The following is an 18,260-nucleotide window of genomic DNA, read 5'->3' as shown; positions in this document are numbered from 1 at the left end:
CTGGCCTTTTGAGCACAAAGGATTAATATAACAATGACTGCAGTGTGTAATGAATTTGTACCATCTTTTGTACGAGTTGCATAAGATCTGCTTTTATATACTCTGAAAACTGTCCAAACATATATAGGAACCTTAATCCAAAGGTTTATCATATTTAAAACAGAAACCGTAATAAACACTTTAAAAATCGAAGATGATGAAAAATAATGTATGTGTCAAATTGTATAAATATTAATTAAACGGTATAAAATAAATATTTGAAACCACGTACAAAATGTACTCGTAAGTATTTTATCATTTGAGTTTTTATGGATGGTTCATAATAGTTTTATTTGGATAAAAAAAATAATGCCTAACATTTATGTGTTGCTGAAAATATGAATTTATTATATAATATTTTGGCCATTTTATAGGCAGCCAATGCATTCCTAGCACAGAGAATTTCAAGTATCAACTCGTTATCTGCAGTTTGTGAAGCAACTGGTGCCGACGTGTCAGAAGTTGCTCGAGCTGTGGGCACTGACACCCGCATAGGATCTAAGTTTCTCCAGGCTTCTGTTGGTATGCAAACCAGTTTATGTCCAAGTCACAATGAAATAAATACTATTTAATCAGAATAATACAATTTATTTATTTTTTGAGAATGATACATTATAACTATATTTAAATCTTGTAAGGTGTAAAGATAATGAGTTGAATTAAAAATTTGTATTTACTTTTGTATGATTTTTAATGCCGAATATAGTTAAACTTAGTCTTAATAAATATTTTTTTTATAAACACTCATATTTTTATAACTTAATTAAAGTCATGTATTATTCTAAAATATAATAAAAAAATAAAATATGAGTATCAGTGTATGTGTGATAACACAATCCAATCAAAACAAACTTTTCAGGATTTGGGGGAAGCTGTTTTCAAAAAGACATACTCAACCTAGTGTACATTTGTGAGTGTTTGAATCTGCCAGAAGTTGCAGCATATTGGCAACAGGTAAGAGTATACTGTATCTTAGTGTTTATGTTTTAGTTCTGTTCTTTATAAGTGATACTAGAGTATACCCATCTTACGTCTATACATGGTGAATAAATAGTATGGATACTCCATGTCAACTAACTTTTTAAAATGTTCAAGCCCAGTCCCATTTCAGGATATAACACCTGAAAATCCCAAACTTAGATTTTAACTTATTGTAATCATTTACCGTTATAATTATGAAATAGAACTACTTTTACGAAACACTTTTTTTATTTAAAAATTACTTGGACACCCACCGTGGCATCAGTACTAACGGTGTGGGCACGTGTCACTCTGATCAAATATTTTCGTTGACACTATAGATATAATAAATGCAGATATTGTAGTAATAACGTTCTAAACTAAAACCAACTAATGAAATAACATCATTTTTGTAGATGAAATGTTACTTTTTACATTAAAAGTACCACCATGGCATCATCAAGACTAATCTTGTTCATATGTCGTAAATTCAAACTCACTCATCTTCCAAAAATAATAGTAAAACTTGTGGGAAAATAGCAAGAATCTAAATCAGCTAACAGTAATAGAAACATATAAGATACTGGTAGAAATCAAGTAAACTAATCAGAACAGCTGACTAAAAATCAAATGAAACTCAAGTTGTAAATATTAAATTAATCAATACTTTGAAGACTGATTTCTGAAAAACAAGGTCTTAGAAATCCAAATAAGCATTTAGTATAACAATGATTATACGTTTTTATTAAATAGTAAAAAATTTGGCATCTTAAAAATATTCCTGTACTTGAAGGTCATAGGTTTTACGTTGTCAATACTAGTGGTTTTACATGTGCAAGACACCACCGTCACTACTGACCGCGTTTGAAACTGATAAAGATCATACCTGTAAAAACCAAACTTGGTTTACATCTGTAGGGTACAAAACTGCACTTTTTGTTAAGTATCACAGGATTGTCCCAGCCCTCAAACAAAATACCAAATCTTGGGCCCGATTTAAAAATGTTAGATGTAAACCCCTGTCAAGTGGTAAAGAAAATGAACAGTAAAAAATTAGAGGTCTGAAGTCAGTACAGAGTGGCAGCTAACTAAAATTTCAAACATGTTTACATCCAAAATTTGAAGGTTTGCTTCAAATATTTAAAAGTGTAAAACATATTTTTAAATTTGGTTACTTGCAATTTTTATTTAATTGATCAAAGTAATAGAAATAAGTTGGATGTTAAAAAAGTTGGTGACAAAAAGCAGGTGTTCGCAATTAAACAATTTCTTTTTCCTTACAATGTTGTAATTTTATTATACAGTTTATTCTTAGCTATACATTGTTGAGCAGAGAGATAATTGGTAATATTGATGCATTTCTAGCTGTTGAAATTATGCTATATTAAACAATTTGGTCTTAATGTTGTGATTTTTGACAAGTCTTTGTTTACCAGGTGATAGATCTAAATGAATACCAGAAATCTCGGTTCACCAACAAAGTGATAATGTCTCTTTTCAACACAGTGACTGACAAGCAAATCACTTTGTTGGGTTTTGCATTCAAGAAAGACACTGGAGACACAAGAGAGTCCCCAGCTATTCATGTTGCCAAAATTCTGTTAGATGAAGGTGCTAAGCTGCATATTTATGATCCAAAGGTAACATATAATATACATATATTAATACGATCAATAGTAATACTATTTTACCGTAGTATTATTATAATTCTAGTTTTTGTTGTTGTTTACAAATGATAGATCTAGGATCCTTCACTTAATTCTGAAAGGACCTTTCCACTTTCTGTTTAGCCCTCAAATCTGAGGCTTTTGCAAAAACCTGCAGTATTTGTGAGTTCCTATTCTTTTATATAATTTGGGCTCAAGAAGAATGCCCGTAGGCAACGTTTCTTTCTTGTATGAATAGCATAAAAAAAAAACTTGCTATTCAGTCTTCCATGCTTTGCTGATTCATCTGCTTCTTGACGATAGTGCTTTGCTGATAGTGTCTACATTCAAAGTTTAGCTAAACTCATCTTCATTAGATTTTTCCAAAGAGAGCATTGTCCTGTTAGCATTCCAAGTAACAGTTGTATCCTCCCTATTTAGTGTTATTTAGTGCAAGACTATTTGCTGTCTGCAGTCATAAAGATATTGATGGGACATAAGAGAGCTGTTCAGAAAGTAAAAGACGTTTTGAAATAAAAAATTAACAAAGTTAAAATAACAATTTTTACTATTTACATTTTGAAGGTAACCCTTACGCTATTTTTCCACATGACCATCATGTAAATTGATATTTATCATAACAAGTTTTTCAATACTCTCTCTGTAGAAATCTGCCACCTGCGAGTTAACCACTGGTTTATACCGGTCAGTGTCAAATCGTTGCGTAGCGAGCCATGTCTTCATTGCTGGGAACAGGTGGTAGTCACTAAGCACCAAATCCATGTTGTACGGTGGATGATGGAAAACTTCCCATCCAAAATCATTGAAGACCTTTTGGGTACGATTAACCATGTGGACGAGTGTTGTGGTGAAACAAAACTTTCTTAATTTCCCCGACGCTTGTTTTATCTCGGGCGTCTTAAGTTTTTAGTGTTTAGCAATACCTTTCTAAGTTGACAGTTGGCTACGTTCAGAAGATCAATGAGAATCACTTCCTGAGCATCCCAAATCACATTAGCCATGATTTTTCTTGCTGACAGGTTTTGCAGACACTTCCTTGGTTTCTTGGGCGAATGCGTGTCCCCATTCTATCGAGTGCCGTTTATATCTTACAGTTGAAGTGCTTTACCCAAGTTTCTTCACTGGTGATTGATCGTGAACACTGGATTGTCTAGTTTTAAAATGAATGCACCATTGCCTCACTCAGCTATCACTTATTATTCCTTGACCGGACACATCCAAATTTGGCAATAAATTTCAGTTGGTTTTTGATTTCTCACCAAAAAAACCTTAACACAGATTATACTTCTCAATTGGCAGGATTTTCAATTGCAGCACTCATTTCAATGATCCACTATATACAAAGTACGATAGGCACGATGCACATCTACTATGGCTGGTTGCATGCTGAGTGTAGGAACACTCTGATGCCAAGATAGTGGCACTAATTTTATTCTATTTAACCCTTTGAATGCTGAATATAAATTTATATACTTCACCCTAGCATACTAATACAATAAGACAAATTTTAATTTGTTTAAAGTCCATTTGAATTTAGGTTTCTGAAATTTATTGTAGAACAAAAACAAATATAAAACCAGATTTTTATATTTTTGTATTATGTTTTTTAATGTCACAGACAAATTGATCAAAGTTTTCAACATTTGTATTAGCCATTTTTATAATTAGTTTATTATAAAACTAAAATGAATTCACTTCAAACAGATATAATCACTATTTTAAAGAAATAAAAGTACTAACAGTTACAACATTATACAGGAACAAAGCTTACAAGGCGGTTTCAAAACTTTCACTGGCAATCTTCCCATAAAATTTATATTGTTTTAATAAATGTAATACACTGTTTTTATCTTGAGACATTTATATCTTGAATATTGTCTGAAAATTGTTACAGGTTTAGTTTAATTCTGTCATTAAACTTCTAACTGGCATCAAAGAAGATTCTGTTAATTTGCAGCACTCGCTCATTACATAGTAGTTTGTATCTGGGTGATTCTCAACATGATTTAAATGCCGCTAAAAATGGGAAGAAAGGCTGAACATTGTAAAGCCTTTATTACTTCTCTATGTCAACTGTGATGTTAGATTTAAACTATGAAAGTAATGAGTGATTTCCTTAGTAGTACGAGGGCTATCCAGAAAGTAGATTACGTTTCACTCTGTAGCCACTTGAGGTGGGTGTATTGTGGCAATTTTTATTTCAGGGCGTTTCTCCGTTCAATGGCTTTCCAGCCATGCTAGTGAGATGTTACTGTCACTCCTTGTTGTTTACAATAGCAGTTTAAAATTGACACAATTGAAAATACCTTGAGTGGTAAAGTGCGGTTGGTAATATAGTTTGTGTTGGCTAAGCACATTAAAAAAAATTCCCAGCAGGGACCAGTTCTGGCTGGTTTATAACTTTCAGTTGAACTTGTAGTAGTACTGGGCACAGCAAAATCGATGTATCACTTAATTCTGGGCAACCTTACGGATGTCCAGGAGTGGCACATCACTAACTAACCGCACCTAATCACTAACCGCACAGCAAATGTTGAGATTCTGGGGTACAAGGGTAATTCGATAGGTCTAGTTTAGTGCGTGAGATGATTTTTGGAGTAGTTGGGTGTGGTTCGTTCCCTAAATGTCAAAGGTTCTTGCTAGCTTCAACATAATAGTGTGCCACCCCTTGTCTGCTTTGACTGGAGAGGCTGGTTCAGAGTTGGTCTCCCCTTCTTATGAGGGGACATGACTTGAGATTAGTGCCCTAAATTCTTCATCATGGATTTTGATAAGAAGCGGCCCCTACCCCCAACCTTACCCATCCAGAATATCCTATCACTCCCAGAAGCAGCAAAAAGGTCCTTAAAAGACTAGGTGCAATTTATAAGCTTCTTGTCCTAAGAGGGGGGGAAAGGCAAAACAAAAGACACAATAAACTAATTGAGATTTATCGCTAACTCTCTGAAATTTATGGAAAGAATGTGACTACTGAAAGTGGAGTGCGTGGTTTAAAAATGGCCAAACTAATGTGCATGATGACGAGTGAAGTGGGCAGTCAGACATCGCAACCTATGAAATTATCTCTGAAGTAGAAGATTTTAAAGACCGCTGATTCAGAACTCTCACTTAGTTTACCTCAAATTTTAAGGGGTTTGTTACATAAATTGTTATGAAAAAGTTAGATTACCATACATTTTGTTCCTGTTTTTTGCAGGGGTTCATTTGCATCCAGTATGGCCTAATATTTTATTCATACTGTGTATATGTTTGCGCTTTTATGTAGACTTATTGAAATCATGCAATTGAAGGAGTAATGATAGTTTTCATTTGGTTTCTAGGTCGAGTATAACCAAATTATGGAGGACTTGACACATCCCTGTGTGACAGATGAACCTGAGAGGGTGAAGAAACAAATCACAATACACACAGATGCATACTCTGCGACCAAGGGAACTCATGCCATTGTACTGTGTACCGAGTGGGACGAATTTGTAGTATGTTTATTACACATTGATTTTCTGTATATTGGTTAATTGAAATAAAAGGCAAAGAAACGTTAACTCAACCAAAATCTGATTTGTTGTTATTAGAATGTTTTATGGATGACAGAAACCTAAGTTAGTCTTATTGCTCTATTTAAACTATTTTACAATTCACCAAAGATCTGGAGTCAGTTTCCCTTTAAGGTCAATTTGATTTTGAGATGAAATTGCATATTTAGTTTGTTTGCCCCCAAAAAAGTATTTCTTTCACTTCAGGTGATCTGATTATGTTAATTTACTTTTTATGGAACCAGGTGAGAAGACTATTTTTTTTCTTCTTTAATATGAATAAACATAAAGAGAAATAAGAATGAAATAGAGATATTTTCATTTGCCTACAATTTTATGTACAAAATAAAATGATAGTTCAAACATGTTAGACAAAATTATAAATACAAATTTGCAAAAGGAAAATCAATTTCATAATCATGTGATAAAAAATGTTCTAAATATAAATATGATAACATATTTTATCGAATGTATAAATGATCAAGGATGATTTAGAATTTTTAAATACACGAGCCATATTTGTGTATAGGTTTGCAAGAACTAAATAATAAAAATATTTATTTCAGGCTTTGGATTATGAAAGGATCTACAATAGTATGATGAAGCCTGCATATGTATTTGATGGACGCAAAATTTTGGACCATGAATTTTTAATGAAGATTGGATTCCAAGTTCATACAATTGGCAAGAGAATGGCGAGAGGAGCGCTGAAGAGGACGTGGGGGAGCAGCCAGTACCATCAGTTATGAACTTCTCATAACTCTAGGATCTTCACGACTCATGACAACTGCTAGTTGAATCCTCAAAGTGCGAGATAGAATATCTATGATGAATGTAAAATGTTTTTTCTATATATTAATTAATATTTTGAATAATTGACTTTATGTAAGATCCCATATAGGGGCTGTTGAGGTGATAAATATGAAATCTATTTTAATCTTTAATCTGGTAAATTGTAAGTGGAATACCCATGCACTTCACACCTCACTTCACCAGATTAAGGGTGAAGTAAAATTATTTAACCCTTTGGGTAAGATTTATACTCTTCATTTGTAAGTAAAATATTCTAATATGTGATAGTGATGTTAAGATAACGTTTGTATGACATTATTTTCAGTAGTAAAAAAAGTGTTAGTTTGATTGAATAAAAAAAGAAACAAAAACAAAATGTTCACACACAGTTAAAATAAAATGCAATTCTTAGTCGGTTCCATTATTTTCAATTTTTTGAACAAGAACTGTAAATGTACAGTTCCCTGATTCATTTTGGGAGCATTTCAACACTATTATTTAGAGTTCTTTTGTTGCACATTTTCATACATCACTGGTGTGTTATTATCATGCCTATTGTCCTGTCAAAATAGTTTTACATTTCTTGAGTATAAATACTGACTAGTTATATTGGCTATTCAACTCACCAAGTATGGGTTTTTAATACAAATGCAAATAATGTAGTGATCATACATAATTTTATTACTGTCATAATTGGTGGGGGAGGGGGATTTATAAACAATGGAAGGCAATTTTGTTTCCTACAAATGAAAATTTTAACCTTGCGGAATAAAACCTTCCAATATTTTAAACCCTAAAGTAATAATTTTTGTAATAAAATAGTGGAATCTAATCTTTGTATGTTTTATTTGGAATAACATTTATTGAAAACTTAAATCTTGAGTTAAACACTAGCTTAAACATAATTCTGTTAGTTGTCGTTGGTAAAATACCTCTCAACATATATCTGTGATTACCAACTGTAGAGTTAAGGTAAATCCTTAACGTCCTCAAGTCTGCTCTGATCTGCCATGGATTAACCTAGAATGTTTTTTTTTCTTTTTGCTTCTGCTATTTAGACTTTAGTAATCACAAATGTACTTAATTAGAAGCTGATCATTCTAGTGTTCATGACATTTCTGTTGGGACTAACATTGCAGGAATAAAAATCTCCTTTACAAATAATAATAACTTTGTTTTTCAACCTGAAACCGTACTTCCTATTGTACTGCCACTCTTTAATTATTTGTGATGATTAGTTTTATGAGTTTTATTTTCAGTAGAGTTCTGTTGATTCAGTAATTACTTATCCAACATTAAAGATGTAGCCTCGAAAAGTGTTTGATGTAAATATACAATAATAAACCTCGTAACAATTTTTGATAGATTTTATTTTGTACAATGTACATTTCGAATTCTAGTTGAATTCATCATCAGGTACAAGTACAAAATAAAATCTATCAAAAAGTGTTAAAAGGTTTATTATTGTATATTTATCCAACATTATTGTTGAGTAAGACAATTTTTTTAACACTTTAACCCCCACAGTTTACAGTAACAAGGTGTGGCATTACTCTCAATATTGTACTCTGTGCTGTGAGGAGGTTAAAGTATTAAACCTAGCAGAGCGATAAAGCGAGTAATATTAACAGAGCGGTAAAGTAAGTTCATTGTCTGAGGAATAATGAATGCAATATTTGATGTTTTACCTACTTTACTAAAAATGTTGACAGTGATAAATAAAAGTTTATCAAGAAACAATTTCAAAAATACATTCCTCAGTTGAACCAAGGGCAAATCAACAGGACTTTATTGCAATATTCTACTAACATTAGAACTAAGTTATACACACTCATCAGTAAGATGTATTTAGTTATATGCATTTAATATGTACAGCAAAGGAAGATAAAGTTTTTTATTTTCTCTTGTTATGCAATTCGTCTCAGATTTTGTGTCTGTTCTTTTAAAAAGAATTGTCGTTTTAAGAAGTATTTACATTACTCTTTTATTTCGGTTCCTTTTCACTGTGTATTTTATCAATGTAAAATATAAACTGTATTCGTAAATATAATTTTATATACAATTGGGGATTTTGGAAATTATAAGAAATATAGCCTAGTTTTAATGGGAAAAATAGCCCGCTTATGATTAACAATATTATATATGTGTAAGATTAAAATTATTATTAAGTTAATTGTTCTTAATGCTCTAAAAAATATATTTAGTTGAACTTGTTAAATTTTGTTGTTAGCACTCATAACTTAAATTCTTTTTCTATGAAATGTGTTAAAAAATGTACCTGTTCTTTAAAAATGATCACATAATTTTGTTTGAGTCCAATGTACAGGAGTTCTGGGAATAAAGTCCAATCCAATGACTGAATTTTCCTAGCATTAAGAGAAACTGGAATATTTTCTGATTACTTAAGTACTTAAGATGTTATACTTCTGTCTCAACAGAACCAAAGGTAATCTCAATTCTTTGCTTAAAGTTTGTTATTGATGATGGAAGGATTTAAAGGATAATAGGATTTTGGACATTTGCCAATGTTTTGTTACATATGATGATGGAAAATGTCTGAAATCCTATAATATTCTCAATTTTGGTTAAAAATTAGTGAAATCAAATTTTACGTTATTTAAAAGGGAACTTTCACATTTACACTTAAGCTAGCTGAATTCTCTTACAGTTTTCAAAATGCCTGTAATGTGGGTAAAAATGAAGGAAATAACGTACATTTTCAAATTTACATAAAATATTGTTCTTACTTAATTATTTAGTTAAAGTTAAGGGATAAATTTATTTCACTTAACTGTTCTATCATCTTAATGTAAATTTGAATAACATTAAACAGTATTGTTTTTATTGATTAGGTCTGCATTTGAACAAGAAATTAAAAAGAATTTAATATTAAATTAAATAATTATAGTTAGTTATTAAATAAACATTATATTTTTATTTTTATCCCAGAAGTATTTGAAGCTAATGTACCAAAGCAATTTTAGGATCTAAGAATATGATATGACTGTACGCAATAAAATGACATAGATAATAAGTCAAAGTAGAGTCTCGGTAATTTGAGTCTAGAAGAGCTAATAATATTAATAATATTAAAAATTCCAAATACTATTAGTCTTCAGTTTAATTAACTTCTTTTTGTACAGTGTTCAAGTATATAAAGACATATCATATCATTATGTTTTTAAACAATTGAGTATTGTGTTCCCTATAGTGGGAATTGTGTCTCACTATCAGAACAGTGAATTTATAAAAAAAATCATCGCTGAATTAATTTATAGTAAACTTGTGTTAATTAGCACGTCTTTTGTATGCTATGTATGTGTGTTATTAATACAGGTAATTTGTATAAAAACATAACATTTATATTAATATTTTCAGTAAAAATTGACAATAAATGTTATGTATTGTGTCTTTTGTTTATAATTTAGTATCATATGATTTTTTACCTAATTCGAACATTATGGCCCTTGGAATTAGCTTGAGTTACTGTGACCCTACTACATTAGGAAAAGAATCTGTAATAATAAAACTATTAAATAATGTTAGTACAGCATTTGTTACGATTGTTATTTGGCTGTCTAATTTGTGTAAACTGTGGGAATGTAGTGCGATATAATTCATTACTAACAATAAAAAGTAAAACGCTCTTACATTTTTTGTATTTGAAAAATTAGTTTAATTTTAAATAATTGTGACCGGTGATAAAAGTTTTTAAATAAGTTTTAGAGTTAAAAACTACATAAGTGTGCTGTAATAGTTTCACTATAGTGTAACAATTTTCATAGTTGTAAGACTAAATTTGTAAACAAACATTATTCTCTGTATTAAAAGATCCCAATACGAATGGGAATTCTCCACCATTGAAATAATACAAAGTGAATATTTTTGTTTTTGTAATTAGCTAAACCGGAAGTATAAAAAGTTATACAAAAAAGTAAATTCAGTTCTGTATTGTGATCTCTTCATCTACTTCTTAAAAAATTGGGCCAGTGGTCTGTTAAGAAGAAAGGGGCGGTCCTGCCCCAGAATACATAATTTTTTTTATCAATTTGGTTATGATATGTTTCTTTAACGATACATCACTTTCGGAATAATAGTGAAAGTTGTTTGATACAGTCATATGGAATGGTTCTTTCTTTAAGCAATGTAATAAAGTAATTATGTCCAGAACTGCAGATGCTGAACTGTTATCCTTTGTAGTATGAAGAAGTTGGTTGAGTTAATAGTGGGACAGAATGTAAGTCAGAAAATTTCCTCGTCTCTTTATTAATTTCTTTCTTTATCTTTATTTTTATTCTTATTGCTTGTAATGTAACAGTTACACACACCAGCCCTATTTTAGTGTTGCATGTTCTAGTTATCTTACCTGGGTTTGTACTCGCCATTTGTAATTACATAGCATCAAATTATCCAGAAATAATTCTGACAGCAAGGAACACAAATTAGAAAGTATAAAACACAAGTTGTTGACTCTGCTATGGATTACATATTAAAACAGCATAATCTATTTTATTTGTAGTTTTAGACATGGAATTATTGTGATTGATTTTTAATTATAAGCATTTTACATTTACATTTTTTGTAGCATGTTGTGTTTATAGTTTGTGTTTCTCAGTTATATTAAATGGTGCTAATTTTTCACATTATATATTTAGTCTAATTATGTTGAATAAATAATTATATATTTATTTTAGTTTATATTTTACTTTACAAGTATTTTATGTTTTTATTACTGTTATGAGTTTTGTTGCCTTAGTGTAGAAACAACAAGGACTGTTTGGATACACACACAATCCTCCTGTTTGATGTTAACCCTCTGGAGACCAACTGACAACATATTCTGTCACAGATAGACTTTACCTCAATACCTTTGGTATAACTGTTAATTTACAGTGGTGTGCATTAAGAGCTAAAAATTGAGGAGCATCTTAAGGTGCCTTTTCTAGGCACAGTAAACTTGTGTTTATCTGGGACGATGGTAATAACTGATCCAAAATTAAGGCTGATAAAACCATCTTAAGATGTACACTATGTATGTACAGTGAATATTTTTCATCTGAGTAGTTAATGCAGTCAGCCCTTAACAATACAAACACCATTGTAATACACAAATCATGTATTTCATAATTCCATATACAACATAGTAAAAAGTTTTAAAACACTTGTCAATGGGTAGTAAAAAAGTCAATAAAAATATATAAAGTATTTCAAAATAAATATAACTTAAAGTAAAATAATATTTAGTATTAATTCCAATTGAACAACAATGAAAACTATAAATTTAGTGATACATTAAATACAAGTCTTTGTTAGTTGCTTCACTGATAAAGACCATTTCATAAACATTATGCAGTGATATTACAAAAAAGCATTAAGTTTTAAGAAATTTTATTTCTATATCACATATTAAAATGTCATATTATTGTACTCAATTCGTTTAAAAATTAATTTGTCTTGTTTTCTCATATCTATGATAGTTACCCACTAGACCAGTGTAAAAACATTCGCTAGCACTTGGCCAAATTCCATGTAGTGACACACATCATCAAACTCGATGTTGACTTTATAGAAATAAAGCTTCATGCAAACTTTCAAGTCTTGTGTCAGTGTGTTCTCAAGATATTGTGTGGATAGACAGCCAGAATAAAATTTTTTCAGCCTCTCGAGTGATAGACTTCACTAATGCTCAGCCAATAAATAAAAATAAACCACACACACACACACACACACACACACACACACATATTATCAGTATTCAAAATGTATCCAAACAGTCCTTTTGAAATGAAATGAGTAAAAATGCCTTTTATTATAGATATTATATGTTACGCAACTTTATTATTTTTTGTTTGTTGTATAAAAAATGAAGCATTTCCTATACTCAGTTCTAGAAGTGTTTGTCAAACTAAAACTTTTCAGCATTTTGTTCCATTAAAACAACGATAACTCTCTTTTAATAATATGTAATATAATCAGGTCTTGACCTCTATTAGGAGTTAAGTTCTCATTTGATGCATTCTCAATTATTTATTGGCGTAAAATAAGTTCTGAAATAAAAATTGTGATACTTCAGTTAAAAATAATTGTATTATTAATTGACTTCACAATTTTCTGGGTATTGCTTCCAGCCTAGTTACATGTTGTCATTGCAATTGTTATAAATAATATTGTTTATACAATGTAAGTGATCATAGTACTGTCAATTATTTGGAGAAATTAAGGGGACAATGAATACTCAAAGACATGAATGATTCAAGGTATTGTTAAATATTGGAAATGTTTACAAATAATGTGGTACTGATTAAAGTAAAATAACAATTAAATTTTTACAGTCAAGTGCATTGTTGGGCGCTTGACTCTATGGTCCGAATATTTCAATAGGTAATGCTCTACTTTATCAGCAACCTCTGATTTGTGCTGCCGTTGTACGGCGACTTTCAGAACTGCTTAATACTCTAGTGGCAACACTTGTTCTTTTTTACTGAATGTTTTTCTGCTCTGTGCTACTGTCTAGGAGTTATGTATGAAACTTTTTATATATTTAGAGTGATTTAGTAATATTTATTACAATTCATTCCAACAATCATGTATTTTTGGATAATTTATTGGATCTATTATTGTTTAAATCATGTTTATTCCTAATGCCATATTATATAGCAGAAGCTAAATAAGTTTATTCTTCTGTATTAATATCTTTTTCTCATCTCTATACTTAAGGAGTACAAATATTTTTATTTATGTAAAAAATATCAAAAATAAGCTTTTCTTGGATGAAGTGAATAAAACTTAGATGCTACTGCTTCTCTATTTGAAAGTTGTAACACTGTTGAAGTGGATAACAGTAATAGCATCTACCATGGAATAGTTGTTACTCTTTACAACAAACTGGTTAGTACTAGCTTTGTTTTAAGTGTGGATAAAACATACATGATTCCCCTGAGGGGTGGTTACTTCTTCAGATTTTTGGAGTTTCATAGGGAGCATACTTTTAATGTTAGAGGGACTAAAGTGTTTTGTGTGTAACAGCAGCATGAGTAACTAAAAACAGTCAAGATTTGAAAGTGAAAATGTCAACTTTGTAAAGAAATCTTTATCAGTCATCAGTGGAAATGCGAGGAAGAGAAAACACGCTTTCAATTACCTGTTTCGTATCTGGTGGCCTCATTGAAATTAAATAAACATCTCATTTTGAGTTGATCAGTAGAAAGGATTGTACTAGCGTGCATGCTTAAGTTACTTGTGAAGCTGATAAACTATTAACCAGTAAAGCACCAAATTGCCTGGAACTGTTAAAGACCTGAAAATGTTGGGTTAGAGTTTAGGGTTGTTCAGTCGATCTTGGAGTGCTTACACATTCCTTATTAGGCTTTATCTCATTGAAATAAAATTGCATTAGTCACTTAGTTTTCTTCATTAACTAAAAAATTTCCCTTCCCTAAAATGTTCGGCAACTAATAAACTTTCCAGCACCTTTGGAAACTCCAAAGTCACCACTTCCTTTAAAATATACAAAAAGAAGGGTTTGTTTCTCTTTGGTTTTACATCCATATTATTCTTAATAGTCATGTTGTTGTTGTGTGTGCTGATTTTTCCACTATTATAGGAAGTCTAAAGTGAGCATTACAAATGCTTTATCCATTGATATCTCGTCCTCTTTTCATAGCTTCTTTCTTTTTTGAAGACATTAATTTGGCGTGCATAACAGTTTTAACATATAACTCATTCCAAAAGCCATAAACTACATTTTAAAACATTTTAGAAGTAGTTGTGGGATGAAGAAACTTTAAAAGTACCAACTGAAATAGTAACTACCTCACAGATGCTACAATACATCAGAAAGGATTCCAGATAGGGCTAAATTTAATGAAGCAGTAACTACTTAAAGTTAACATCAGTTATTGATAATTATAATTAAAATGACTGTGTAATTTTATAGTATGGATTCTATAACTTTGTTGGTGCTTTTTATTCACTTCACACCTTTTCAAATATATAACAATTTTCAATTGTCAAGTACCGTACAAATTACTCAATTACCAGGTAATACTGGATTTTTATATATTTACCTGTCAGATTTGGAATCTCAGGGCATAATGGTTTTGTCATCCATTCTTATGACAAAAATATATTGTATTCTATAACATGATGAAGTAGATTACTTAACACTTATCAAAATGTTATTATATTACTTGGTTCAGTTTTTGTTTTATAAAAATAATTATCTTTATCTGAAATACTATATGATAAATGACACTGTGTGGGTACCAAGTATGATGGTGTTCTCACAGTCTTTATTTGGTCCTGTAAGGGTTGAATTGTCTCTCATTGAAGAAAAAGGAAAAGAATCTGTTTGATTATCTTATTCCATGTTGTTAAATATATTAAGAAAAAGTGAACTTGTTTGTTAATTTTTGTCACTTAATAAAAGTCCTTTTGTATGTTATTGTGAAAAATAAAATTCTTTCTGTCATGTTTGTAACTCAGTGTTTAATTTATTTTCCTAATATTTGTACACTAAATGTTGTACTTTTCATTGACACTTGGTGTGACAGCATAAAACGGAGATATGGGATTCTAAAAGCTAGCATTCATTTTGGATAAACGGGATCCAAACCAGCCTTAACTCACTGACTGCGGCAGGTTCTCACCGCTGCTAATGGTTGTCAGGATTATCTCGGTATAGAGCCACAGGAAGCATTTTATCACATTGTGTAATTTGACATGAATTTTGTCATGTGGTTTATCTTCAAAACGATTTGTAACACTATATTGTTTTTTGTTAGCACTTAATTTATCTCTAATACTACTTTATTGTATGAGTGATAACTAAAAGTGTATCCTTCTTTAATTTATAATTAATGCTTTGGCATAATTTTCATACTTAAAAGATTCAATGTATTAAACAAACATTCTGGTGATGTAGTTGGCCTGATAATCATCAAAAGTTGCTTTTTAAATATTTGATTACAAATTGGGACAAATTTATCCGAATCTGTTGAAAAGAACGTTCTTAAAATAAATGTATTAATAAAAAAAAATAAAAACTTTGGAAGTTGAATATTAATTTTTTTACCTGACAAAAAAAATTGATTGGCTAAGTTACAATACCAATTTAAATTAAAAATGTAATTGTTAAAATAAAATGCTACAAAATTGACAATTAGTGAAGTGCCAATTTTTAAGATGGGTCGTCAGAAAAAGTTGTTTCATTGGTTCACTCTTTAAGTGCTGAGTTTTCAAGTGTTGCTACAGGCTACTGTGGGTTTATTTGCTGTGCTCAGAACTGCTCCACAGTCAGCGTAAATGTAGCAGTTTTTCCTCACCATGATGAACTTTAGCAATACCTTCATTTACCAAACTGCCATCAGAATATCTTGAATCATTTGGTCAGGCATGGTTAATTGAGTCTACATCCTGATTACCATCATTCTCAAAAAAGGTATGCTGCTGAATGCTTAACTCACAATGTATCTGGACAAATCTAAAATTGGTAAAACATCCTTATCATTACTACAGCTAATTCCTGTTATATTTGTTGAACTATAATCAAAATAGAAAAAAAAACTTGCAGTAGCAACTTCAAAAAACTAGAAAACAATAACATTCTATTTCTACCATCCAGGTAAAACTACGCCAAGTACACCCATGATAGTTCTTTAGTTGACCGTCAGAGTTTAGTAGCAAACAGTACTAATGTGGATTTGTATAGTTCAAATAAACACTACTAGAGGCCAGTGTGTATCATTTTACGGCTGTCAGGCGTTGTGAGGTGAAGCAACTGTTTGGAATGTGTTAACACAGGCATGGCAGTCAAGGGGTTGATCAATTATTACTGACCACACAATTGGAGTAACATACTTGCTTATGGGTTCAATTTTAATCTTTGCCCCACCATTGGACCTCACCTGTATTAGAACCAAAAGGTCAAAAAATGGTTGTTTGTGGTATTCATATTATTCCTATCTTTTTCGTATTATAAAGTATTACAAAAGACCATTCACATTCTAGTTATTATAACAAAAACAATTCAGGTTATTCCAATGAGACTTAATACTCTTGTCATATATCTAAAGGCGCAGACTTTATAAGGAGAGGTGAGGTCCAAGCCCCCAAAAATCAAAATGAATATTTACATAAAAATGATAAAAAAATCAAAATTGTATGGTGATTGCAGTGTTAACTATTTCAGTGAATAATCCAAATCTCTGTAAATTATAATAACAAAAACTGTGTATTTAATAAAAATAAAACAGAATTTGATTTATTAGAATGTTGGATTACAATAATAAAAATATAACACAATTAAAATTAGAATAGTTAACAAGAGCCTCAGCTGTCCTCCTCCGTAGACTAATGGTTATAGTCTTGGCTCTCTAACCGAGAGATCACAGGTTAAAATCCCAGGGAGGTCCAATCATGTACTTTGTACTTTAATAAAAAACCAGTGTACTTCGAAGCCGGCATAGCTAACGCTGAGGCTTAAATGAGATAAAAAAAGAGATCAGCTGTTGAATTGAGGCTTGTATAATCATTGTTTGATGAGTATTTTGTATATATACTTTGTGTTGAGGTAATTTAAGAGAGAGGACTCTAAGTACCTGAAGACATGATTACGAACTGGCTACATGCAGATTTAATCTACAGCCTGGATTAATTCAAAACACGTACCCAAAGCTCTAGAAGGAAATACTGTCAACACAGTTCAAAGACTTATACGAATTAAAATGTTGTATACCTTATTTTACTTAACTAACATTGTATTTACATGTTTAACAAAAAACATACATTCATACAACAAACATACATTTTAGTTTCATTTCTAAATGAATTTGTCAATAAAGAATATTGACTCCAAATTGGGAAAATATGCTGGAAAGATTTTGTGTTCATGAAAACACTCATGCGCAAAGAAAAGGTGCATTAAAATTTGTAACCAAACAAAATGTGAGTGTTGTTGGAAGAACAACTGGACAATGGAATAAACACTGCATACAATATACAATAATGATGTGCATTTTGACAAAAGTAGAACCTCTTTTAGTATTTGAGGTCATAAGGATATTTTACAAAACTTCTTGACACTATTAAATGTTCAAAAGATGATCAGCCTCAACTGAACAAATGTGTGGTCCGTTCGGGTAATAAATGGATACCACATGATTTCAAAATAAATTATTGAGATATTAGGCCAATCCGTCTTGTGCTCTGTGAATAACTAAATCCAAATTCTGGATAACTTTGTTATCATGTTTTATGAGACATGTGACAT

At 30.9% G+C, this 18,260-nt stretch overlaps 1 protein-coding gene across 4 annotated transcripts in view; it reads left to right on the top strand.

Moving 5' to 3' along the window:
* LOC124359118 (UDP-glucose 6-dehydrogenase) overlaps positions 1-15,470 on the top strand; it is a 34,523-nt gene extending 19,053 nt beyond the window's left edge. For all 4 annotated transcript variants that reach the window (XM_046811581.1, XM_046811609.1, XM_046811590.1 and 1 more), the window contains 5 exons: positions 414-561; positions 899-993; positions 2,436-2,639; positions 5,987-6,142; positions 6,766-15,470. In XM_046811581.1, coding sequence (XP_046667537.1) covers positions 414-561; positions 899-993; positions 2,436-2,639; positions 5,987-6,142; positions 6,766-6,948 — 786 coding nt within the window. In that variant the 3' untranslated portion in view covers positions 6,949-15,470. The remainder of the gene's footprint in view (positions 1-413; positions 562-898; positions 994-2,435; positions 2,640-5,986; positions 6,143-6,765) is intronic.
* Positions 15,471-18,260: the final 2,790 nt, after the last annotated feature.

The sequence above is a fragment of the Homalodisca vitripennis genome, chromosome 1 (assembly GCF_021130785.1).
Source record: "Homalodisca vitripennis isolate AUS2020 chromosome 1, UT_GWSS_2.1, whole genome shotgun sequence".
NCBI lineage: Eukaryota > Metazoa > Arthropoda > Insecta > Hemiptera > Cicadellidae > Homalodisca > Homalodisca vitripennis.
Note: the sequence above shows the minus strand (reverse complement) of the source record. Positions and strands in the feature narration are given on the sequence as shown.